This window comes from Dasypus novemcinctus, chromosome 23 (genome assembly GCF_030445035.2).
Source record: "Dasypus novemcinctus isolate mDasNov1 chromosome 23, mDasNov1.1.hap2, whole genome shotgun sequence".
In the NCBI taxonomy this organism is placed as follows: domain Eukaryota; kingdom Metazoa; phylum Chordata; class Mammalia; order Cingulata; family Dasypodidae; genus Dasypus; species Dasypus novemcinctus.
Window position 1 is genome coordinate 31,162,586 of NC_080695.1, and position 25,759 is coordinate 31,188,344.

At 48.4% G+C, this 25,759-nt stretch overlaps 1 protein-coding gene across 2 annotated transcripts in view; it reads right to left on the reverse strand.

The window, feature by feature from the left end:
• IL21R (interleukin 21 receptor) overlaps positions 1–23,305 on the reverse strand; it is a 36,205-nt gene extending 12,900 nt beyond the window's left edge. Inside the window, exons 1-5 of one of the 2 annotated variants that reach the window (XM_004450462.3) lie at positions 22,880–23,305; positions 19,087–19,241; positions 17,611–17,685; positions 3,274–3,343; positions 360–462 (exon numbers count right to left, since the gene is read on the reverse strand). In XM_004450462.3, coding sequence (XP_004450519.2) covers positions 360–462; positions 3,274–3,319 — 149 coding nt within the window. In that variant the 5' untranslated portion in view covers positions 3,320–3,343; positions 17,611–17,685; positions 19,087–19,241; positions 22,880–23,305. The remainder of the gene's footprint in view (positions 1–359; positions 463–3,273; positions 3,344–17,610; positions 17,686–19,086; positions 19,242–22,879) is intronic. The other variant, XM_004450463.3, reaches the window with a different exon arrangement.
• Between the last annotated feature and the right edge of the window lie 2,454 nt (positions 23,306–25,759).

Below are 25,759 nucleotides of genomic sequence, written 5' to 3' on the forward strand. Positions count from 1 at the left end.
CGTGGGGAAGGGGTCTGGCCCACCCAGTGTCTCAAACCCACGGTCACGCCTGTGTGGGTGAGAGGGTGACTCTGGGGTGGGACACTGGCACGTCGGGGAGCCCCGTGCAGTGATCTATAAGGAGGGGACAGGTTCCCAGCTCACAGGGTCTTTCTCAGCGTGAAATCCAATGCTGCGGCTGAGATGGCTGCGCCAGCTCCCAGGAAGTGGTGGCTCTTCTGTCGATTGCTAAACCGCCTGCCCAGCACACAGTGGGTCTAACTGCGCCCGTGGCTTCGTGTGTCCCACCCCTCTCCCACAGCCCTGGCCTCCGCTCCTTCTCAGAGCTGGGCACCTGCAGAGGTGCCGCTGTCCCTTACCAGGTGAGGGTGAGCGTGCGGGGGTGGAGGGCGCCGGTCTCCAGCGTGCAGGTGACCGTCTGCAGGTAGTCGGTGTAGCACACGAGGTCCAGGCAGCCCCAGGCTGGGGGAGGGGAGAGAGCCTCGGTGGGGGGCTGGTCGAGGACAGAGGGCTCCGGGGCGGGGCCCCTCAACGTCCCCTCGTGGCGGGGGGGAGTCTGAGCAGGAGCAAGGATCCCAGGGCCTGGCATCGATCTGGGGGACCCGGGGCCCCTAAGATGTAGGCCTGGGGTCCCCGCTATCTGGCAATTCCTTGTCTGAGCCCCAAAGTTTGGAGTCTGGTTAGAGAGACAAGACATTCCCCACGAGAAGGCGCCCTCGGCACCCCTCCCACTCCCTCCTCCCAGCCACCAGGTCTAGCCTGCGCCTGCCTGAACACCCACCCCGCAAAGCGCGAGCCCGGGCGCGGGCCGCCTCCCGAGCGACGTCATGGCGCTATGACGTTATGACGTCATGGCGCTACGACGTCAGTGAAAGCGAGGCCGGCAGCGCCTCAACCCTCAGGGAGGGGCTGCGGGTCTACAGATAGCGTCGGCAGTCGGGGCGCGAGAGCTGCTCCCCGGCAGTAGAGGAACCATCACCCCGAGAAGCCCTGGAATGCTTTCGCAAAATGTCTCTAGTATTCTACTGGCAGAAAGAAGAACGAGGGAGGGATGGGGAGGAGGGAGGAAGGAGAGAAAATTTAAGTATTCAACCTTATGTTGCCCAAGAGGGCCATTTTGTTGGCCGTTTTAATCTCCTCCAACCCCACAAACATTCGTTGTTTAACTCTTTGTTCTGAAAAACAGGCATGCAGGTGCAACTGTAATCTAAATTTTGTTTGGAAAGAAACCTAATAATTTTTCCTTTTATTTTGTAAGATCAAGTACCAATGCTATTATTTTATCCCTCTAGTTACTAGAAAGTGCATTCCCCCTTTTTAAGTGGATTAATTTGAAGTGGAGTTTTCCTGTTTTTCCTTGACTAATGAAGAGCCAAGGGGGTCAAGCTTCCCGTCCTGGGTCTTGTTCGAGGTCAGAACCAAGAACCCTGTTTCTGGAAACATCTTCCAGATCCTTTAGTCAGACCTCCACCCCTGCTTTAAGTGAGAACCCTGGCTGGAGCTAGACTGCACCTCTTGTTTGCCTGGAGCAGGGGCTGGGAGTCTCACCCCAGGACCGGACAGCAAAGCCTAGTCCTGCCACAGGCTTCCCAGCCCTCTGCGTGGCAGACATCACTAATTGATCACTGCACCCTCCCCTGGGGAGGCCTCAGAATCCTTCTCAACACAGTTCCCCGGGCAGCCACTACCAATGACTCTGAGCCATGGAAATGAGTCCACCGGGACTTTCCTAGGGGAGGCATGTGGGGCCAGTCTGGCTAGTTCATGCTCTTTGTGGAGGAAAGAGAGCGGATTTGGGCAGGTCCCTAACCCGGGATCCCCCGAGCTGCTGTGCCTCTGTGTTGATGTCCTGCTTGTTCTCTCTCAAGGCTCTGGGAACTTGGAGAGCAGCTGCCAGCCTCAGCTAGGCTCAAGGCCACCATGGAAGAGGGCTTTCCCAACTGGGGACAAAACGCTGGGGAGGGGCAGCAGCCCCTGAGGTGGCATGAAAGTGACTCCAAAAAGAGTCAAAAGCCCTTCAGTGCCCCAACCACCAAGCAGCGTCCCCCAGCATCATGAAGGCTTTCAGGGGGCGGCAAGAGGCCACGCCACGGGGAGCGCAATGTCCCAGCCCTGTGACTGAGGACGTGTGACTTAGCCACTCCTTGTCCCCTTTCTCAGCTGCCGATGTCGACCCCAGCCTGGGACTAGGGGTGTGGAGGCGGTTACGAGCCTGCGCAGGGCAGTCACTCAGCAAACAGCCAGGAACCGCCGTGGTCAACGCCGCAGGACCAGGCAGGTCTGGCTCTCAGGCCGTGAGGCCGTGGACCTGCCCGTCTCTTCTCTGAGCCTCAGCTTCCTCAACTAAATAACGGGCAAAATGGCAGCATGGACCCCAGGGGGAGGTCAGGAGAGTGGGAGGAGCAGAGGCTGAGCGCTCAGCATACAGCAGGGGCCTGTTAGGTGCTCCCACAGCGTGTGCAGTCGTGATGGCTTCCAAAGGCCTCTTAGTGCCAAGACGGGTGCCAACCGCTGAGAAGGGGAGAGCAGGACGGCTGCTTCCAGGAGGAGCTATTTGAGGTGCTGGGTCTTTCGGTAACAACCAGAGAGACACGCCAATGAGGCACCAGCCGAGCGCCTCCCTGGAGTCCAGCCTCCACCGAGCCTGTAGGCTGCACTCCACCTCCCCACCGCCCCTCCCCTGAGAAGCCCTCCTGGATTTCCTGGCCCTGGGCAGCATCTTCTCCCCCAGTTGGACTCGGGGCCTTTTCTGTGCCCCTGAAGTCCCAGCTCTGGTCTCCAACATTCTCCCTCCGCCTCCAGCACCTGCTCCCCCAGGGGCTGCCCCTTAAGACTGTGACTCCTTTCTCCCCACCCCACTCCCGGGAATACCTGGGGCTCCGCAGTGGACCAGTGATGGTTGAAAATCGACCTCCAGGGAGAGTCATTTCATAAGGAAAATCTGAGGCTAGACCAAGGGCAACACGTCCTCGCACTGGGGGTCGGGAGCTGCCCCAGGCGGGGAGCACTGGCAAAGCAGGGAGGCGTGGGGACCTCAGCCGGAGCGGGTCACGGGGCTCACTCTCACCCGTCCTGCTTAAGGCACTGTCTGGTAGGGGGGCTCTAGCTGGCTCTTTGACCTGTGTCCAGCCCAAGTGGGCAGATGCCATGGGCTCTGCCCCAGGGCCTCTCGGCAGATCCTGGAGCACCCTGGTGTCAGCGCTGCCCTGCTGGGCTTTGTGGGGTGCAGCCGGGGCCCCCTCCCCTGAGCAGACCCTCTGGCCAGCTACTTACCACCCTGGAGCGTCAGCAGGAGGACGGGGACCCAGCCACGCGGCATGCTGCCTCGGAGCTGCCTCGGAGCCTGGAAGAGAGCAGGAGGTGAGCCTCCAGGAGCCTCCCTCCCGCCCCGCCCTGCCCCGCAGGTTTTCTTTGGATTTTGGATTTGCCTCAAGTTAATGGAACATCATGTGTGAAATTGAACGTGTGCATTTATCTGTATAAAAATGGAAGGGGAAGGGAGGGGAGGGGAGGGGAAGGAAAGAGGGAGAGACTGATTTGAAAGTGGTATCTGGTCAGCAGCCGTCTTGAGCCGACTTTGGCCCAATACAGTGGCTTCTTACTGAATCACAAATCCAAGGTCAGCCGCCAAAGGAGATGCCTGCTGAATACTTAAGACGAGATTAGCCCAACAATGAGGAGTTTTCCTAAGCCACAAAACCCAGGCTAGCCCACTAAGGAGCACCCAGGAAGTGCAGGGCCAACCACCGGCTACCTGGACGCCCGGATCCTGGCCGAGCTGGAGAAGGGACCTCTCTGGAGGACAGAGCAAGGCCGGCCAGGGAGCGTGGCCGTCGATGCCTTGGCAGAGGAGGGCCAGGAGGCTAAACGCCAGGCCCTTCCTGTTACGGCCGCCTGCCTGGGGAGGGGCCAGCCAGAGGCCAGGGGGTGCGCTGCCAAGACCGAAGAGCCTCACCCCAACTGGCCCCCACCGGCAGGGGTGCAGCCGGAACTGGAGCCTGGCGGGGACCCACACAAGATTAACTCACACACGTGGCCCCGTCCAGACACCACCCCTGACCCCACAGTGGATGGCGCCCCCCCATCTTGCAGGGGCCACCCTGATTCCACCGATAGCCCCTGGGGCGTCCCTAACAAAGACACCGAGGAGGTGGTGGTGCCGGGACAGAGGGGCCTGGATCCCGCTCTCCCCTCCCCGCAGGGCCGGTCCCGCCCCTGCCTTGCCAAGGGAGGCAGCAAAGCCTGCTTCCAGGGCTTCTGGTGACAGCTCAAGGAGGCGTTTGCCTAAAACCCTGGACATCGCCCCGATGCAGGAGCAGCAGACGGCCGCGACTGATACAGGACTCGGCGCTTCGGAAACGGGAAGGCCCCAGAGTGATCGAGCAGGGAGGCTCCAAAATTTCCCACTTTCCAAATTTTGGCCGTGTTCGCGGATCATGTGCGCTATTTTTTTTTTTTCTTGAAATCACCTCTCTTTTTAAAATTTAACTCCAACCTCATCCTTAGCAAGCATACCCATGATGGTCTGTTTTTTCCTAATTTACTCTACGATAACCATCATTGCTGTCAAAATAAAATAAGTCCAGGACCACATAGCTTCAGAGGGGAATTTTATCAAACATTCCAAGAAGAATTAACACCCATCCTGCTCAAACTCTTCCCAAAACCTGCAGAGGAAACACTCCCTAACGCACTCTGTGAGGCCAGCATTACCCACCTCTCACAGCCCGATAAAAATACCCCAAGAAAAGAAAATTACAGACCAATATTTCTTATGAACATAGGAGTTATCATTTGTGGGAGGAGTGGGGGGTGTGGGGAGTGGGGTGTATGGGAACCTCTTATATTTTTTGTTGTAACATTTTATGTGCTTTAAAAAAAGATGAAAAATAAGATGAAAATATAAACTATTAAAAAAAGAGTTATCATTAAGAAAAAATCGTCAAAGGACAAATATTGTATAATCTCACTGATTTGAAATAATTAGAATAAGCAAATTCAGAGTCAGAAACTAGCATATAGGCTACCAGGGGAACAGGCCACGGAAATTAAAGCTTAAATTCTACTGAGTTTCTATTTTGGATGACGGAAAATTTTGGTTAAAAAAAAAAAAAAACAGATGAACAACTTAGCTACCAAAATACAATATGTTGCAGCAAATACCACTGACATCTTGCATGAAGGCCCCGAGGCCGGCAGCAGCCCCGTTCCCCGGGCTGGTCACAGGAGGCTGAGTCTGTGGCTGCTCTTTCACTGTCGTGTCCACCTCGATGGCCCGAGCTCAGCACAAGGCCTGGCAGAGCTCTGCCCCATCGCTCCCAGTGGCGCCACTTTGACCGCAGGATAAAGTATCAACTTCCCAGATTCAAGCCTCCCCAAGCCCCCAGCTCTGTAAAATGGCACGCAGGCCCCTGGGGCCGTAGAGCGTGCCTCCGCTCCGTGGCTCTTGCCCCCTTCTTGTGACGAGCCCCTCTAACTGGCGCTCCCTCTATGTGGTTTGAGGGGAGCTGACCCCACCCCCAGCTCCACAGGGCGGGCACCTGACTCAGACCTGGCCAGTCAAAGTACCCTACCTCCCTGGCCACAGTGATAAAATCAAGAATGCACATCAACCCAAACACGGCCAAGGAAAGCCAGTCCTGGAAGTTTTTTTCTAGAAATCTAACAAACACGTTCTATTTTTTTGGAACCTGGAAGCCCATGGTCATCACTTTCACCTTTTGGAGAAAGCCTGCCTGAAAAGGACATCAAGACTGAGAAAGACAGATCCAGATTCCCTGAGGCATCTTTTGAACACCTGGGTCAAACTGTATCTGATGTCCACAGCTGGAACTTGCGTGACCATGATCCAAAAACCAACTATTGCCCTCAAACATGTTGAATTATGTTTCTGTTGCTTGCTCTCAAAGATACCTGCTATAGTTGAGTAGAGCAAAGGGCCCAAAATTAGGAACCAGAGGATCATGGGGCAAATAGTAACTCTTCTCTGGCCCTTCAAAGTCTGGCCTCAGTTACTGTCTGTAAAATGGGCACAGTAATTCTCACTGTGCCTGAGGTTTAGAAGCGTCCATGAGAAAGCAGATGAGACAGTGCTTTGTAAACTGTAAAGAACTATACAAGGGCACTTGATTCCTCCTATTACTAGCCAGCTGCCCTGAATTTCTCACCATTCCACTAGCTCTCCAGGGCCTGCCGGGCCCCTCTGTCTCTCCTCAAGATGAATCTTCTCTTGAACACCTTTCCTCTCCCATCGCTCTGAATTCAGCCTTCATGGCCCACGTGCTGTGCCCCGGCATCTCTGAAGCCACATTGGAGTGTTTCCAGAACTCCTGCCACTTACCACCATCGAGTTTTTCACCCTTGTTATTATCCATCTACTACTTATCTTTACCTTACCTCTCGTTTTTCACTCAAATACATGTGTCTTAGAAGAAAACATTATATCACTGTGTGTGCCACAGTAGTTAAAAGCACAGACTCTGGAACCAGCCTGCCTAGATTCAAATCCCAGTGCTGCCACTATGGGCTGCGTGACTGCAGGAGTTTCCTTAACCTTTCTGGGCCTGAGGAGCCTCATCTGTAAAATGGGGATGACAATGACAGTACTTACCTCATAGGGTCATCGAAAAAATGAAATTAGCCAATGTTTGCAAAGTATTTAGCACAGGGCCTGACACGTGGTAGATCCTGTACAAGCATTTCTAAAACAAAACAATTGACTGTCTTTTTTTTTAAAAAAAAAAAAAGGAGGCTTAAAGAGGTGTTTAAGACATCCTAGCACCAAACTGAGATTCTCATTCCCTCCATCATCAGAATGATTGAAAGAAGGTTGAAAAGAGTCTCGCTTTCTCACTATGGGATTCAGGGATAGTTAACGCTGGCTAAAACCAGTCCCTTGCGTCTGAGAAGCATCAGCCTTGACTGATCCAGGCTCCTCCATTCTTCCCTCCCCTGCTCCTACAGTGGCAACTTCTCCCTGTCCCACAACCCCCCTCCATGGAATCCATCCCTTTATGGGGTTTCTTACTCTGGCTGATGACTGAGGACAACAGAAATTTACTCTCCAGTGTGGAGCAGATGGAACCAGGTGTGTTTCCTGAATGAAGGACAGAAGGAGTGCCCTAGAGGCTTTCCTGCTATAGGAGCCCCTGCAGCACTCTGACCCTGGGGTCTCCTGCAGAGGGGAGGAGAGAACTTGACTTGGAGTCTGCCAGGTTCCAGCTGTGTGTCCTTGGGCAAATTACCTGACCCCTCTCATCTCAGTTTGCTCATCTATAAAATGGGGGGTCATGAGTCTTTGCTGCAAGTTTGCAGTGAGCACTAAGCACAATACTGCACGTGTAGCTCTCTAGCACAGTGCTGGATGGGATGCAGCCCTGGAGAGGTGTTTATCCTCCAGGCGCCTGTGCCCAGAAATGATTCCTAGGGTAATAATAATCCAGACTACAAGTTGGCCCAATTTCAAGAGCGTCCAGGAAAGTGGGAAGGCTTGGCGGTAGGAAATCAGATAACCGTAAGTGCTATGGAGAATATAAAGTTCTTAACTTCACCACTCACCTGTGAAATGCAAATAAAAACCACAATGACATAGCATTTACCTTTATCAGATTGGCAAACATGTAAAGAGTGGCAATATCACATTGCTGAAGATATGGTATAATGGGAACTCTTGTTCACAGTTAGTGGAAAATTCAAATTGATACAACTCATCAGGAAAATACCTTGGCACGATCTAATAAACTTGAGAAAGAGCCGGTGCTAGGACCCAGCTATTTCACTTCTGTGTACATTCCTAAAGACACTCTTGCATATGTGTACAAGAAGCATATACAGACATGTTTATAGCAGCATTTATTTTAATAGTGGAAGACTGGAAACAATCTCAATGACCATTAAAAAGAGAATGGAAAAATAAAGTATGGTATAATCGCAAATGTGAAAATGAACCACTTACAGTAACCCACAGCAAAGCAAATGATTCTTGCAAACAAAATGTAGCATGAAAAAAAAAAAAGAATGCATATATGTAATAACACCATCTATGTTATAACTAAAAACATGTAAAACAATTCTATAAATTGTTTAGGTGAATGTACATATGGCATAGAAATATAAAGAAATTCATGAAGATGATAAATACCAAGTTTAGAATAGTGTAGAAAAGGAGGGGGATGTGATAAAGAGGTTTGTGCAGGGTCTCAACAGTTTGATTAATCTAGGTGATAAGTACCGTGGGTATTGATTATATTATTCTTTATGACTTTTTGCATGTCTCAACCCTTTCACAACATTTTAAATGTAAGCGATACTTAGGTTTGTAAAATAAAATATGTGAGCTAGCACTTGTTGTATTTCTGGTTATGTTGGAGTAGCTGGAATCAGACTAAACCTCCAACTGAGAACAATTATTAAAGCAAGAAAAATACTCTTAGAAGGCATGAGAGAACAACCAAATTAGATAGTACTTGAGGGGCCAGGGTGCCAAAGATAAGAAAAGTACATTGAAATTCTGCAGGCAATTTCCCATAAACACATTTTCCAAGTCATTGTAAATGAGTTGCATGTCAAGAAAACTGGTGGAAAGCAGTTGGCAATAGGCTAAAATGCTAAGAAGAGATGCTGGCAGTCTCATAATCCTGGGGTAAGAATTGGCATTCAGGGCCTACCAAGAAAAATGGGCCCTGCCAAATAATCTGGTATTTAGGAAAGGCTATGCCTTGAGAATAAGGGAAAATCATAAATAGTTCAACCTTGATTGGACCAAGGTGATCTTCCTATGCTTTATACACCTGCTAGAAGAAAATTAAAACTTATTTGGAATGCTAGCTTCATCAAAAGCCTCTATATTATTTCATAAATAATGTCCAGCATTCAATTGAAAATTATAGGGCAAACCAGGAAACAGGACAAAATGACCAACAACCAAAAGAAAAAAAAAGACAATAGAAACAGACACACAGGTGGTTCAGAAAATGACATTATCAGGCATAATTTTAAACAACTATGATTAGTATGTTCAAGAATTCCACTAGAAAGGTGAAACCTACTTAAAAAGTAGGAATCTTAGAACTAAAAAATGCAATAACCATAATTAAAAAGTCAATAAATGGATTTAGCACCAGAATAGAAACATCAGAAGAGAGGATTAATAAGATGGAAGACTGGCAATAGAAAATACCTGGATTGACTCATGCAGATAAAAAAATCTAGATAAGGAAAAGAGAAATATGAGACCTTAGTAAAGGGTCTACCCAATATGTATTTTGAGTTAAGAGAGGGCAGAGCATGCAAGTTAGAAGCAATAGTAGAAATACTGGTTAAGAATTTCTAAAAGCTGACAAAAGACATTAAGTCACAGACTTAAGAAGTTCTGCAACCCCCCAAAAGGACAAGTACAAGAAAACCACATATAAGCGTACCCTAGAAAAACTGTTTTTAAGAAAATCAAAAGAAAGGGGACTTCCAGAGAAGACAGCAGATTAAGGAGCTCCAAGTCTCAATCCTTTCACCAAAACAACTATTAAGCAGGCAGGAACTATCTGACACAACTATTTTGAAAATCCAGAGGCCAGAAGAACACTGTACAGCAGAGAAGAGTGGGGGGAATCAAAATTACAGTAAGGAACCGTAAATTGCTCTCTCTGTGTGGCAGCCACCAGGGCCCATCCCCACCCTTGTGGCAGGCTGCCATGGGCCCAACCCCTTACTATCTGGCATAAAGGGTCATAAAAATCCTCTTCCCCAAGAACAGGGGTATACCTGCATGATCACTACTCATGGCTTTTGATTTATAAATTCAGATCACTGGAGCCCAGCTCTAAGGGCACCCACTGTATCAACCCCGCCTGGACAAAGGCAGTGGCAACCATTGCTTCAACCATCCCCAGACAGGGGCAGAGGCAGTGGAGATTTAAAGACCAAGGCTTCCTCAGAGCCATGGGGGAATAGAAGTTGAAGGGCTACATTTTCTGGGCATGCCAGGAAAGCTCAGCTTTGGGAAGCCATTGGAGAAGTTTTGAATACCCTTCCTGGCCCCTCTACAGGACAGTTTAGAGCCAGTCTGTGCCCCTTTTGTGGGTTCCTGGCCCAGTTTGGCTGGGAAAGACTGAACTGGGAAAATCCTCTCCAGGGTGACCCTTCCCCCAGAATTTGCCCTCAAAGCAAAAGCAGCATGAGACAATGAAAGGAGTATTAAAAACTAAAGAGGATGGGAAGCAGATTTGGCTCAACTGATAGAGCATCCATCTACCATAGGGGAGATCGAGGATTCAAACCCAGGGGTTCCTGACCTGTGTGGTGAGCTGGCCCATGCACAGTGCTGATGTGCTCAAGGAGTGCCGTGCCATGCAGGGGTGTCCCCCATGTAGGGGAGTCCCACGCTCAAGGAGTGCACCCAGCAAGGAGAGCTGCCCCGTGCAAAAAAAAAGCACAGCCTGCTCAGGAGTGGCAGTGCACACACAGAGAGCTGATGCAGCAAGATGATGCAATAAAAAGACACAGATTCCCATTGCTGCTGAAAGAAGCAGACACAGAAGAACACACAGTGAATGGACACAGAGAGCAGACAACTGGCAGGGAGGGGGGTGGGGAGAGAAATAAATTTAAAAATTAAATTAAATTAAAAATAAATAAAAAAGAGAAGGTAGCCTAAGACAGCTATGGGACACCATCAAGCACACCAATATACATATTATGTGAGTTTCAGAAGGAGAAGAGAAAAAGGGGCAGAAGGAATAGTCAAAGAAATAATGACAGAGAACTTTCCAAACTTAGCAAAAGATATGAATACGCATTTTCAAGAAGTTCAGAGAACACCAAACAGGATAAACATGAAGAAAAATATACCTCATCATATACTGATTACAATATCAAAGGAAAAAGAGAGTTCTGAAAGCTGCAAAAGAAAAACAATGTGTTACAGACAAGGGAATTCCAATAAGCTTCAGTGCTGATTTCTCATTAGAAACCATAGAGGCAAGAAGGCAGTGGGCTGAAATACATAAAGACTAAGGAAAACAAACTGTCAGCCAAAAAATTTATAATCTGTGAGACTGCCTTTCAAAACTGAGGGAGAGATAAAGATATTCTCAGATGAACAATAGCTGAGGTAGTACATCACCACTAGACTTCCCTGACAAGCAGTACTAAAATGATTTCTTCAGACTGAAATGAAAGGACACTAGACAGTGGTTCAAAGCAGTATAAAGAAATAAAGACCTGTGGTAACAGTAACCATTTGAGTAACTATAAATGCCAGTGTTATTGTATTACATTGTTTGGTATGTAACTCCACTTCTTACTTTCTACAGGTGCTAAAATGCAAATGCATGTAAATAATGCTACATTTTAAAACATACAATGTACAAAGATCTAAGTGGTAACAAGTACAGAAAAATGGTGGGGGGACAGAGAAGTATAGAAAAATATATGTTCATGCTACTGAAATTAACTTGGTAGCAAACCAAATATAATTGTTACATATTTAGAATGTTAAATTTTAATCCCATGGTAACCACAAGGAAAACAGATGAAAAATATATCCAGAGTAAATTAGAAGGCACTCAATATGGTACAATACAAGAAAGCAAATAAATATAAAATAGACTTTAACTGAAGTGAGAGACAAAAATGGTGTAAGACTTACAAAGGTTAAATACCAAAATGTCCAAAAAAGTCCTGTATTATCAGTAGTAGCTCTAAATGTAAATAAATTAAAGTTTTTGGTCAAAAGGCAGAGATTGAAAGAATGGATAAAAAAGCATGACCCAATTATATGCGGTCTGCAAGACACTCACCTTAAAGTCAAAGACGCAAGTAGGCTGAAAGTGAAAGGATGAGAAAAAGATATACCATGCAAGTAGTAACAAAAGTAGAGCTGGGGTGGCTATACTAATATGGGATAAAATAAACTTTAAGTAAAAAACAGTTACAAGGTACACAGGTGGTCATTACATACTGATAAAGGGGACAATTCAACAGGAAGATGTAATAATGACAAATATATATGCACCTAACAGCAGAGCCCCAAAATATATGAAGCAAATACTGACAGAGTTGAAGAGTGAAACTGAAGGTTCTATACTAATAGTTGGAGACTGTAACCACACTCAAAAACGGATAGTACTTCTATTCAGAAGATCAATAAGGAAGTACAGGACTAAAATAATGCACTAAACCAACTAGACCTAACATACATATATAGAACACTACATCAAAAACAAAACAAAACAAAGCACATTCTTTTAAAATGCACATGGGTCATTTTCTAGGATAGATCATATGTTGGGTCACAAAACAAGTCTCAATAAATTAAAAAATATTGAAAGCATACAATGAATATTCTCCAACCATAACGGAATGAAACTAGAAATCACTAACAGAAAGAAAAAGAGAAAATTCACAAATATGTGGAAATTAAACACCATACTCTTAAACAATCAATGGGTTAAAGAGGAAATCAAAAGTGAAATTAGAAAATTCACTTGATGCAAATGAAAATGAAAATGCAACTTATCAAAACTTATGGGATGCGGTGAAGGCTGTGCTGAGAGGGAAATTTATAGCTCTAACTGTTTAGATTTAAAAAGAAGAAAGACTGCAAATCAGAGAAATAACCTCAAAACTGGAGGAACTAGAAAAAGAGGAGCAAATTAAACCCAAAGGGAGCAGAAGGAAGGAAATTACAAAGATTAGGGCAGAGATAAATGAAATGGAAAAACAAAACAAAACCAAAAAATTAGTTTTTCAAAGAGATCAACAAAATGGCAAACCTTTAGCTAGACTGACAAAGAAAAAAAGAGAATACAAATAATGAAAATCAGAAATTAAAAGGGGAATATTATTACCAATCCTGCTGAAATAGAAAGAGCATACAACTGTATGCCAATAAATTAGATAACTACATGACATAGAAAAATTCTTAGAAACACACAAATTGCATTGACTCAAGAAGAAATAGAAGATCTCAACAAACCAATTACTAGTAAAGAGGTAGAATATAATAAAAATACCTCCCAACAAAGAAACCTTAGGAGCAAAATGTTTCAAGGGAAATTCTACCAAACATTCCAAAAAGACTTAACTCCAATTCTGCTCAATTCCAAAAAAGTGAAGAAGAGGGAATGCTCCCTAATTCATTCTAGGAGGCCAACATCACCCTCAGACAACATCTGGATAAAGACACCACAAGAAGAGAAAGCTAAAGAGCAATATCTCTTATGAATATAGATGCAAATATTCTTAACAAAATACTAGCAAACCAAATCCAACAGCATATTAAAAGAATTATACCCCATGATCAAGTGGTATTTATGCAAGGTAGGCAAGGGTGGTTCAACATATTAAAATCAATTAATATATTACACCACACTAACAGAATAATGGAGGAAAAACCACGTGATCATCTCAATTTATGCAGGAAAAGGCATTTGACAAAATACAGTACCCTTTCTTGATAAAATCACTTAGAAATCTAGGAATAGAAGGAAACTTCTTCAACATGAAAAAGGGCATATATGCAAAGCTAGCATCCTACTTAATGATGAAAGACTGAAAGTTTTCCCTTCAAGATCAGGAACAAGACAATGATGCCCACTGCCACCACTATTATTCAACATTGTACTGGAAGTTCTTGCCAGAGCAATCAGGAAAGAAAAAGAAATAAAAGTCAACCAAACTGGAAAGGAAAAAGTAAAACTTTCCCTATTTGCATATGATATGATTCTATATACAGAAAGCCCTGAAAAATCCACAACAAAGGTCCTAGAGCTAATAAGTGAATTCAGGAAAGTCATGGAGTACAATATCAACACACAAAAATTGATAGTGTTCCCAGGGTCCTCAGGATGTAAGAATAAAATATGGATTAGAGTGGACTTACTGGTATTCTACTATAGAATTATTATGACTCTAGCGAGGGAAGAAATTATATCATTGAGGTGGAGACAGTAGCCACAGGAGTTGCTGAAGGCAGGGAGGGGGAAAAAGAGGTGTGATATGGGGACATTTTTGGGATGTGGAATTGTCCTGAATGGTATTGCAGGGACAGATGCAGGACATTATATATCCTGTCATAACCAACTGAATGGACTGGAAGAGAGAGTAAACTACAATGTAAACTATAATTCATGCTAAGTAGTAGTGCTCCAAACTGTATTCATCAATTGCAACGAATGTACCAGACTAATGAAAAAAGTTGTTGATGTGGGAAAAGTGGGGGGTGTGGAGAATGGGGCATATGGGAACCTCCTATATTTTTTAATGAAACATTTGTGTGATCTATGTATCTTTTAAAAATAGTGTTTCTATGCACAATGAACTATCAGAAAAAGAAATCAAGAAAAAATTCGATTTTCAATAGCAACTAAAACAATAAAATATTTAGGAATAAACCTAACAAAGAGTGTAAAGGACTTATACACAGAAAAGTATAAAACATTGCTAAAAGAAACTAAAGAAGACCTAAATAAATGGAAGGATATTCTATGTTCATGGATTGGAAGACTAAATATCATTAGTGTCATACTACCCAAAGTGATTTATAGATTCAATGCAATCCTAATCAAAAGTCCAACAACATTCTTTGCAGAAATGGAAAAACCAATGATCAAATTTATATGGAGGGAGTGGATGTGGCTCTAGTAGTTGAGCCCCTGCCTTCCACATGAGAGGTCCCAGGTTTGGTTCCTGGTGCCTTCTAAAGAAGCCTAGTAGTCACAATGAGCAGACAATGTGCAAAACACAGCAAGCAGACAACAAGCAGAAACAACAAGCAGACAGATGAGGGAGCCATCTAGGGTGGGGGGAGGAGAATTTATATGGAAGGGTAAGGGGTCCTGCCCTGAATAGCTAAAAAAGAAAAAGAAAAGTGAAATTGGAGGACTCACACTTCCTGATTTTAAAATTTATTACAGGAGTGGATGTAGCTCAGTGGTTGACTGCCTGCTTTACATGTATGAAGTCCCAGGTTCAATTTCCAGTACCTCAAAACAAACCTATAATAATAATAAAATTAGAATGGTGCTGGCTCAAGGACAGACATATAGACCAGAGGAATAGAACTGAAAGCTCAGAAATCACCCCTTATATTTATGACCAACTGATTTTTGACAAGGTGGCAAAGAATCAGGAAAGAATGGTCTCTTCAACAAATGGTGCTGGGAAAACTGGATCTTCATTTTTGCAAAAAAGAAAAAAAGAGAACCTCTATTATATACCATATACAACAATTGACTCAAAATGGATCAAAGTCTTAAATATAATTGCTAGAACTATCAAACTCCAAGAAAACATAGGAACATATCTTCATGACCTTGTGTTAGGTAATGGTTTCTTAGGCTTTACACCCAAAGCACAAGCATCAAAAGAAAAACTGATAAATGGGACCTCAACAAATTTTAAAAAAACTTTTGTTCCTCAAAGGACTTTTTCATGCAAGTAAAAAGACAACCTACACAATGGGAGAAACTATTTGGAAACTACATGTCTGACAAAGGATTAATATACAGTATATAATTTTTTTAAATACCTCAACAAGAAAAATACAATCAATATAAAAATGGGCAAAAGACTTACACAGGTATCTCTCCAAAGAAGATATATAAATGTCCAGAAAGCACATGAAAAGATGATCAACATCATTAGCCATCAGGGAAATGCAAATCCAAACCACAATGAGATACCATTTCACACCCACTGGGATTGCTATAATTTTTAAAAGGAAAATAAGTTTGGAGGGATGTGGAAAAAAGTAACACTCATTCATTGCTAGTGTCAATGCAATATGGTGCTGTCATTGTAAAAGACAGTTTGGCAGTTTCTCAGAAAGCTAAATATAGAATTACCATAGAATTCAGCAATCTTACTACTTGGTATATACCCAAAAGAATTGAAAGCAGGGGGCTCAAATGGATATTTGTACACAGATGTTCATAGCTGCATTATGCACAATAGCCAAAAAGTGGAAGCAACCCAAATGTTTATCCACAGATGAATGGATAAACACAATGTTGCATATCTGCACAATGAAATATATAACCATAAATAGGAATGGAGTTCCAATATAAGGCACATTAAGAGGATATAGAAGAAAATTTATATGATCATTTAATAGATTCAGAAAACACATTTGATAAATTGTAACACTCACTCATGATTTAAAAAATTCTCAAAAAGCTACAAATAGAAGGGGTCTCCTGTAATCTGATAAAGAGCACACACATATCAAATATAAGACTAACATTTAAAATCTATTGTATTTCTACAGACTGACAACAAACATGAAAAATTTTAAATGATACAATTTACATTAGGATCAAAAAATCAAATATCCAAGAATAACACTAAGGAAAGGTGTGCATGACCACTATACAGAAAATTACAAGGCATTACCATGATAAATTAAAGAAAACCTAAATAAATGGAGGGACATACTACGTTCATGGATTGGAAAATTCAATAATTTTAAAGATGTCATTTCTCCCCAAGTTGAATAAACTTTCAGCGAAAGTTTCAAATAAATCTCAGCAGGTGTGTGTGTGTGTGTGTGTGTGTGTGTGTGTGTAATTTGATAAGCTGCTCCTAAAATAAGTACAGAAATGATTTTGAAGAAGAATATCAAGATTGTAAAGCAAACTAAAAAGCATTGCATTGGTGCAACGAAAAACAAACTGGCCAATAGGAAAGTATGGTGAGTCCAAAGTAGACCCACATGTATAGCCCCATATATAGCAGTGGGAAAAGCATGATAATTTTTGAAGGATGATATATTAATAGTCTATCCATATGGAAAAAAAAAGTGTTGATTCTCTACCTCATATGACACAAAAAAAGGTCAATTCTAGATAGATTGTAGATCTAGATGTGAAAGGTAATAAAATAAATTGTCTAGAAGAAAGCATAGCATAATATCTTCTTGACCTCATGCCAGGTACTATTTCTTAGACAGTTCACAGAAAGCTCTAACTATAAAGAAAAAGTCTGATCAACTGAACATCAAAATTAAAACTGTTCATCAAAAGACCCCCATAAAGACAATGCAAAAAACAAAAAACAAAATGGAAGGAGATATTTTCTATACATCGATATATCTGACAAAAAGTTTGTATCCAGAATCTATAAAGAACCCCTGTAAATCAATAAGAAAAAGTTAAAACCACAGAATTCAATTTTTCAAATGGTCAAAAAGTTTGATCAGATACTTCACAAAAAAGAAGTCACCAAAATAACCAATAAGCCTAAGAAAAAGTGCTAAAAATCATTAGTCACCAAGGAAATACAAACTTAAATCTCAATATGATACCACTACATGCCAACCCAGAAGGGCTACAATGAAAAAGTCAGACAATTGAAGTGCGAGAAAGGATAGGGAGAAACTGAAACTCTCAATCTGTACTCTACTCTGCTAAAAAGTGCAAATTGGTACAACTTTGGAAAACTATAAAACCTTTGCTGAAGAAGAAACCCAAGAATGCCATTTCTAGGTTCTATATCAAAGAGAAATGTGTATATATGTACACCAACAGACGTGTAGCAGAAAGTTCATTGCATTATTCACAACCTTTCCAAACTGTCAAAAACCCAAGTTCTTGGTTACCCTGTTATCTTCCTTACCTGGCCAACTATTCAAGAATGGGATCCATTTAGTTCTCAGTTGGGTCCTCGTCTCCAATGCCCCCCAGGTGGAGGCTGTGGGTTGAAAGTGAAAGGTAAGGGGTGTGGTAAAAATAACATGGCCCGTTTCCCATAGGGTCCGAGAAGAACCGAGGTAGGTGAAGCGGGACTCCCCAGAAGTTCCAGAAACATGAGCCAAGAGGTCCCAGAAGGGGAAGTATCAAGATCAAGGGACTTCCCAAGAGGGAACACAGAGCAAAGGGCTCCTGGGTTCTCCCTGGTCTCGGTCCACCGCCCTCCTCTGGAGCGCCTCTGTCCTCCCTGCCTCCAGCTGTGGCCTCTCCAACCTGGTCCTCACACCAGCCCTGTCATTCTGTGGCTCCTCATTGAACTCCAGAGAAAACCCCAAATTCCCGGCATTCAGGATCTGGCCCCCACAACCGCACTCCCTCTGCTCCTGTGTGCTCCATTCATCCAGCTTCTAGGTTTTGGCACCTGCTCTCAACCCACCTTGGCTGTCTGTCAACCTCCTACCCAGTCTTCAAAACCCAGTTCAAAATTCATCTCCTCTGTAAATCTCCTTTGACCTCTCCAAGGATATGAGTTACCTTGTCCTCTAGAGCCCATCCCTCCACCACAGTACACAGTTTATCAGTTTTCATCTACTTTCTGAGCAACATCTAAGCAGCAACCATATGTCTCCAGGTTACTGCTGAATCTCCAGTGATCAACCAGCGCCTGACACATGACAGATGCTCAGAAATATTTGTTGAATGAATGACTGAATGAAAAAGAATGCTTTCTATTGTAAGGGACTGCAAGGACCACTCTTCATACCAAAGCCTATGTAGACGGTACACACAAGGCTAAACCTTCTTTCTTAAATTCATGCATTGTGCTGAGGGCAAAAGCTTCAATGCCTCAACCAACTTTTTCCTTTGCACATGCTGTTCCCTCTCCTCCAGCAGTTTTCCCTGTGCTTCTTTGCAGAACTGCTCTCTCATCCTCCAGGTTTCAATTCCAACGTTGCCTGTTCAAGAGGTGGGCCACTCTCTCTGAAGTGGGTCCCCCCTTGCGTGTCTCCTTCACAGCAGAGTAGAAGTAATGTTAGAAGTTGCTGAGGCAGGCCCTGTTTTTATGGCTCCATCCTGGAGCATAATTTACCCATTTTGTTCACTAGCGTATCCCTAGAGCAAAGAATGGAGACTGGAACACAGTAGGTGCTCAATAAGTGGCTGAAGAAGACTAAATGAATGAATGAATGAATGGAGTGAATGACGCTAAGAGTTGCTGGGTGTGGCCCTGAGAGGTCTCCATTACCCTGTCAGCTTCGTCCCTGTCCCCAGGGACTCCCCAGCACCTGGGGAACACCCTCAGGTCCCAGAGGGGGAGTTGCCGTGCCTGTCATCACGTGAGTAACAAGGAACTTTCAGAGAGGGGTGGCAACCTGCCCAGGGTTGCACAGCGAGTTCTTACCGAGTGCTGCTCCCAGGCCTGTGAAGAACCGGTCCAGGGGTTCTGGAGGAGAAAGGAGGCTGTGGCCGCCTCGCAGGGGACACTAGGCCTGCCTTGTCCTTCCTCGGAGGCTCACTTTTCCTTGTCTGTAGAATGGGAGGGAGGAGCCAGGCCCACTGGAGGTGGGTGGTTACATTAGTTATCTTAAAAATATTTTTGGCCAGTGACAAGGGGTGGGTGGTGGCGTCGGGGGGGCCTCTGGGGTTCGAGTTGGGATGGTGGGACTCGAAAGTGAAGAGAAGGGCCCGTCCCCTCCCAGCCCGGGCAGCCTCTGGGCCTGGGAAGCTCTCCTTCCTGAGCAGCGGACCCCAGCTCAGGCCCCTCCCCGCCTGTCCCGCGTCTCCACCACCCCCGACAGCCCCGCCCCGCCTATGTGGCCCCCTCCTTTCTCCAGCTCCTGGAGCCAGGCTGCACTCCAGCCCACTTCCCCCAGAAGAGGAGGGGCTGGCGTGGACATCCTGGCCACAGGTGATCCTGAGGCTGATGAATAAAGGACACTGGGGGGGGCTGGCGGCTCAAGGCCACGAGGCCGGGACGTGAGGGGCTGGAGCAGGGCTGGCAGCCTGCCCTTCTCCCCTCCTTGCCCAGCAGCAGGCCTTAGGGGCTCAGAGAGGCCCCGAGCCTTGCCACGGGGACACAGCGAGAAAGGGCCAGGGCCAGGGCCTGCGTGGGGAGCCAGGCTGGCACACCTGCCCCACCTCCCCAGGGGACGTTCCGGGAAGGCCTCTCCTTCCTGGGGCTGCCGGGACCAGCAGGCCACCTGGAGCAGGGTCTCTGCGGCAGCTGTCCCGGCCAGTCAGGGGCCCTCAAATGGGGCCCCAGGCCCCACCCCGGGGAATATTCTCGGGTCGTTTCAGAAAGTTCCAAGTTTACTCAGAGCTCTGGTTTGAGCTGTCAGTGAAAAGTCCCTTTGGCTGAGGGCCAGGGCGGGCCATGGGGGCAGTGGCACCTGTGGGCTGGGGGGGGCAGGGTTCCTCCTAGCTCACCCCTCTCCCACTACCCTGGAGGTCAAGGACAGGGACCTCATGTGAGGACGAGGTCGGAAGGACTCCAGGAGGAATATTTGTTCCCTTCTCTTCACGGCTGTCTTCCCTCTGCCCCTAAATGACTCCCCGCTGGCCCCCAGGAGGCCTGCCTTCCCTGAGCCTCTGTTTCCCCATCTGTAAAAGATAAAGAGACTCATCTCTCTGTCCCCTACTGAGGGATTAGTATGTGCCAGAAACTCTGCGGGGTCTTGCAGCTAGCAACAAGATGATGACTAAGAACGTCTCAAGTGACCGCAATAGCTGGTGTGAAGCATCTGCTGCTCCCCGTTAGGCTCTTTGACCCTCATCACCGCACTGCCTTTGCCTTTCCTGTGACCTCTGAATCCCCAGGGCCTAGTATGGTGCCTGACACACAGTAGGTGCCTAAGAAAAACATGTTGAATTGGGTCTCACGATAAACCTGAGCTGGTCATTCTTCCCATGTTACAAATGAAGAAACTGAGGTTCAGAGAGGTTAAGTGGCTTAACTCAAGGAAACCCAGACAGGCAGTGGTGGAGCTGGGACTCGAATCCAGGTCTGGCTGACTCCAAAAGCCCAAATCACAAGCCCAGTGTGCCAGGCGCCAGGTGGCAAGCACCTCCTGACACGGGCCTCCCAGCTGTGTGGAGAGGAACTGCCCGCAGGGATTCTGAAGGCTCCAGCTCCCTCCCTGGCGGTGGGACTTGCCTCCTGTCCGCGCTGGGGACTCCCTCCCTTCCTTTCATTCATCTCTTTATCAGGCGCTAGGCAAGCCCTCTCTGTGTCTGCAGAGAAATTGGCGCCTCTTAAAACTTCTGGTGCCTGCTCCCCTCTTTCCCATCCTCTCCGGGCCTCCTCCTCCACAAGGACCCCAGAGGGCCCCCAGCCCAGCCTCGACCCCGCTCTCTTGGCCCACAGGAGCCCACAGCGCCTGGGGCGCAGCTTTTGCCCGGCTCTCCTCTCCTCTTGAGCCCCGATTCTGGCCACCTCCCGGCGGGAGGGCCCTCAGTTCCCTCGGCTGAGGGGTTGAGTAAGGACCCCCCACCCTGCGGGGCTGGGGCGGGCAGCCCTGGGGCTGCTGCCGAGCCCCCTGTGGGGACTCTGGGGGTTTCCCACGCCCTGGTCGGACTCTCCTGGCCAGGAGGGCCCCAGAACGGAGCTGCGCTTTGATGCTGCCCTGTGCCGTGGGCCATGGCCTTGCCGTCAGAGGCTGGGGTCTGCCCCCGGCTCCGCCCCTGTGGTTCTTAGTCTTCCTCATCTGTGAAGTGGGCTAAATGGGGCCACCGGTCTCCCCTGTCTGTTGAGAGTGTAATGGGACACCCTGAAGGGCCTGCAGCCTGGTGTCAGAGGACCAGAGCCCAAGGGCTGGGGGAGGCAGCACCCCAGTTCCCCACACGTGTCCCAGCACCTGCCCCAGCTCCGCAGACTGAAGGCTCCTCGTGATGCAAAGCCCCTTCCAAAAAGGGAAACTGGCATCGGCAATCAAGCCTGGGGCAGCTGCCAGGCGGCAGCTTTCACATTTGCATGCCCCGGCGCCTCCAAAAGAGCCCCACGAGACTGGAGCTACTTTGGTCCCCATTTTACAGATGAGAAAACCAAGCCTCCGGGAGGCGAGAAACAGCAGAAAGAACTGCCGAGGGCCACCCAGCAAGGAGGTGGCACGGCTGGATTCCGAACCCATCAGGGCTTCCCGTCTCTGCCATGTGCTTCGGCAAGCCCAGCCCTTCCCCGAGCCGAGGCGCAGTGTCCTCTCGGAACTCTTCATACTGCCCCTCCCACCACCCCCTGCGCTGGCTCCTCTGCCCCAGCCGAGCCGGGCAGCGAACTCCCCTGCCAGTCCTTCACAAGCCCAAAGGGCCCTCGTCCAGGTGTCTACACACTGTCTTTTCTCTGCCAAGAAGGTATCTGCCAGTTTCTGCTTTCCTCTTGGTTTCCACACATCAAAATTCAACCCATCCTTGAAGGCTCAGTCCCCGCCTCCACCGTCTCTGAATTCCCACTCGGACCTCCCAGGTTGGACCGATCTCTTCCCCTCCACGCTCCCGCAGACCGGCCGAGGCTCTCTCTGACCACCTGGCCCATCCCCTGTGCGTTCTCCCGTGGGAAAGGCCACCGGCGGCTCGTGGAGGGCAGGGGCTGCCTCGAGCTTTGGGGCTGGAGCGAATGCACAGCCGCTCTGCACACCCCGGGCTGCGCTCACCCTGGGGCACCCATTCTCCTGCTCAGGTCTTCAGCGGGTGCACTAGCCCCTAGCGCCCGTTCTGAAGGTCAGGAGGAAATAAAGGGGAGGCAATGCAGAACCCGGCAGCAAGCTGCTGCCTCACCCCCTCCCACGAAGTGAGCCCACACTCTGCACCCACGCCCACCCCTCAGCTGTCCAGAGCCAAGGGGATGGCGGGTCACATTTGGCCTAGAACTGCCCTTCCTCCTGCTGCCCCTGCCTTTCGGAGGCGGGTTCCCACAGACAGCTCAGGGGTCACCTCAGCCAGGCCCCTGCCTCCACACCCCACAGGAAAGAACTCCAGGTACCTGGAGCTTGGCTGCAAGGGTCCCAAGACCCCAGACCCAACTCTCCCTGCCTCACTGCCTGAGCCTTCTGGCGTTGGTGGCCCCCAAAGGTGACCATGACCAGGGCCCACGGGTCCCCCCAGAGCCCGTCCACCCTGACGCTGGACGCCTCAGGCAAGGTCAGGTCCTCTGGGCAGAGGGGTGCCCTGGCCCCAGCCAGAGAGCGGCCACTGAGAGTTACCTGCGGTCCCAGCTTCTCCCTCAGAAATCCATTCCCGGTGGGCTCCCCGGGGGCGGAGGAGCAGCTGGGCTCAGCGCGCAGGTGGGAATCCACACCTGCCCCGGGTCATCGGGCCATCGACCCGACGCCCAGACGGCAGGGGCGGCGGGCCGGGGGGCAGCGAGCGCGCGCTGAGGGAGGCGGCGGGAGCCGCAGGGCGGCCCAGCTGGGCAGGAGGGGTCGCGGGGGATGGAGGCGCGGGCAGGGGACGGATCGGCTGCTCGGAGCGACGGGCGGGCAGGCAGGCGGACAGACAGGCGGACGGCAGGAGACAAGCAGGCAAGCTGGCGGGCAGCAGGGGGGGACAGCCGCTCGTCCAGCCGTCGGTCACGCGCCGCGAAGGGCATGGCGCGGAGCCGCGCGGGCCGGGGCGAGGGGGGCCATGGGCGCGCGGCGCGTGTGCTGGCCGGCAGGAAGCGAGGCTGTGGCGAGCGGCCCCGGCCCGGCACCCAGCCCGGCACCCAGCCCGCCGCCGGCCCCGCCCCGCCAGGGCCCCGCCCCCCGGGGGAGTGGGAAAGGGGTGGGAGGGGGCCCGCCGCGCGCCAAAGGTCACCGGCTGCGAGACCTTTGGGGCTAGCAGGGGTGACGTCGGCGTCTTGGGGACGGGTGACATCATCTCCCAGCCTCACCGGCCGCGACCTCGGGGGCGGGCGGGCAGGCGCCAGTGAGCCACCCTCCTCGTAGGCGGGGAAACTGAGGCTCCGAGGGACCGGCTGGCCCGGTCCCCAGCCTTGGGCTCGGCGAGAAGACTGGGAGCCCCCAGGACTCCAACGGCGAGGTGCTGGCGGTGTCCCCATGGCCAGCTCCTCTCCCAGAATCTGCAGACTGCCCTGCTCCACCCACCCCCTGGCCCCCGTGGGTCTGAGCCCCCTGCTCTGGGCTGACCCAGGCTCCCTTCTGCTCCTGCCGCCCTTGCACCCCGTCTCTCCATCGCGCTGCAGGGATCTGGCTCGTTCCTTTAAGAGGAGAGCCCCGTGGGCACGTCCCATCCCCGAGTGCCTCCTCTGCCTCTGTCCTCGAGGGAGGGGGCCAGTGACCCCTGGGAACCCAGGGAGCCCTTTCCAAGGGAGGGTGTGTTTAAAAAAACAAATGAACATGGAGAACAGTTCTAAAGGGAGTTTCAACCTGCATGGGAATCAGATGTGCCTGGCAGAAGTCTAAGAAACTGGGGGTCAACCTCTGAAAATTCTCAGAAAATTCTGCCTCAAAAGAATAACAGCAAGAATTCTGTTACTACGAATGCCAACATCTTGCATCTCCTGGGCACCTATGCGATTATTGCATTGTATTCCGTGAGCCCTTGGGGGCAGACACGATGAAAGTCGTCTTCCAGATGGAGAAATGGAGACTCAGGGAGGTGAGAAGTCACAGAAGCAGGGAGCGCTTGAGCTGAGTTTCGAAGCTGGGTTTTGAAGCTGGGTATATCTGATTTCTGAGCCTTCACCAGGCAGCAGAAATGGGCCTAAGCCAGGAGGAAATGTTACCAGGGTGTTGTTTTTGTTTGGGTGTTTTGTTTTGTTTTTAGTTTTAGTTTTAAACTTCCAAAATTTCCAAACACTCCAAACAACAGCTCCCCTTTCCCTCTCCCCCGCCCCCCATCCGCGGGTAACTTCTACTCTATTTCCTGTGTCTATGAATTTGCTATTCCTAGATATTTCATAGTCGTGAGATCAAGCAGTATTTGGCCTTCTGCCTTGCTTACTTCGCTGAGCTTACCGTTTTCAGGGTTCTCCCATGTGCAGCATGTCTTGGAACCCCACTCCTTTTTAGGGCTGAGTAATACTCCACTGTGCGTATGTACCAACATTTTCTTTCCCTTCATCCGTTGCCGGACACTTGGGCTGTTTCTACCTTTGCCCCTTGGGAATGATGCTGCTACAAGCACTGCTGTACAAATATCTGAGTCCCTGTTTTCAATATCTGTGGGTGTATACCTAGGAGTGGACTTGCTGGCTCATACGGCAATTCTATATTTTTCTTTTTTGAAGAACTGCCATACTGCTTCCCACAGTGGCTGCACCATGTCACACTTCCATTTTGGGCTGTTCTGAGGACACAAGGTGGATGACACACACAGATGCCATCCCTCCCCAACTGACTCATTTTTGGGAAACAACTGCTGCTAACCCACATGACCACCCAGGGAAAAGGAGAGAGCATCTTGCTTTTTCTTTCCTTTCCTTTTCTTTTCTCTTCTTCTCTTCTTTTCTTCCTTTCTTTTTCTTTTCTAGCTGTTTTTGAGGAACTTGGTACAAATTCCCCTGTGGTCGATTTGAAGGATGTTTGTCCTATACAGGTTCCCCTCCCCACCACCAAAATCTCATGTTCTCTGAAGAACAAATCTCGAGAGGAAGCCAGCTTTCTTCTTCTTTGCTCTTGATCTTTGGGGTGAATATTCTGATACCTTGTACTGGAATCGGTGGTGGTGGAAAGATCAAGAGAAGTGACAGTAAAAAGCTTCCACTGTGTCGGAGCTCTGAGGACTTCAAAGATGCTTCATCTTACTGAAGCCTTAGAATAACTGAAGAAGACAGTTATCATCATCGTTATTGTCCCCATCTTACAGGTGAGGAAACTGAAGCTCAGAGGGTTTTAGTGACTTGTCCAAGGTTGCACAGCAGGTGAGTGGCAGAGTTGGGATTTGAACTCAGTCACTTGGGCTCCTGAGCTGACACTTTCCATCACTCACTACCCTGCTTCTCAATGTAGGTTGACAGAGGACAGTCAATTTCTCCTCCTCCACCCCGAGTGCTTTCCTTCCTTTCTCCACTTCGTTCCACCCACCCACCCCCCATCCATTCTTCCATCCATCCACCCACCCATCCACTCATTCATTTCTCC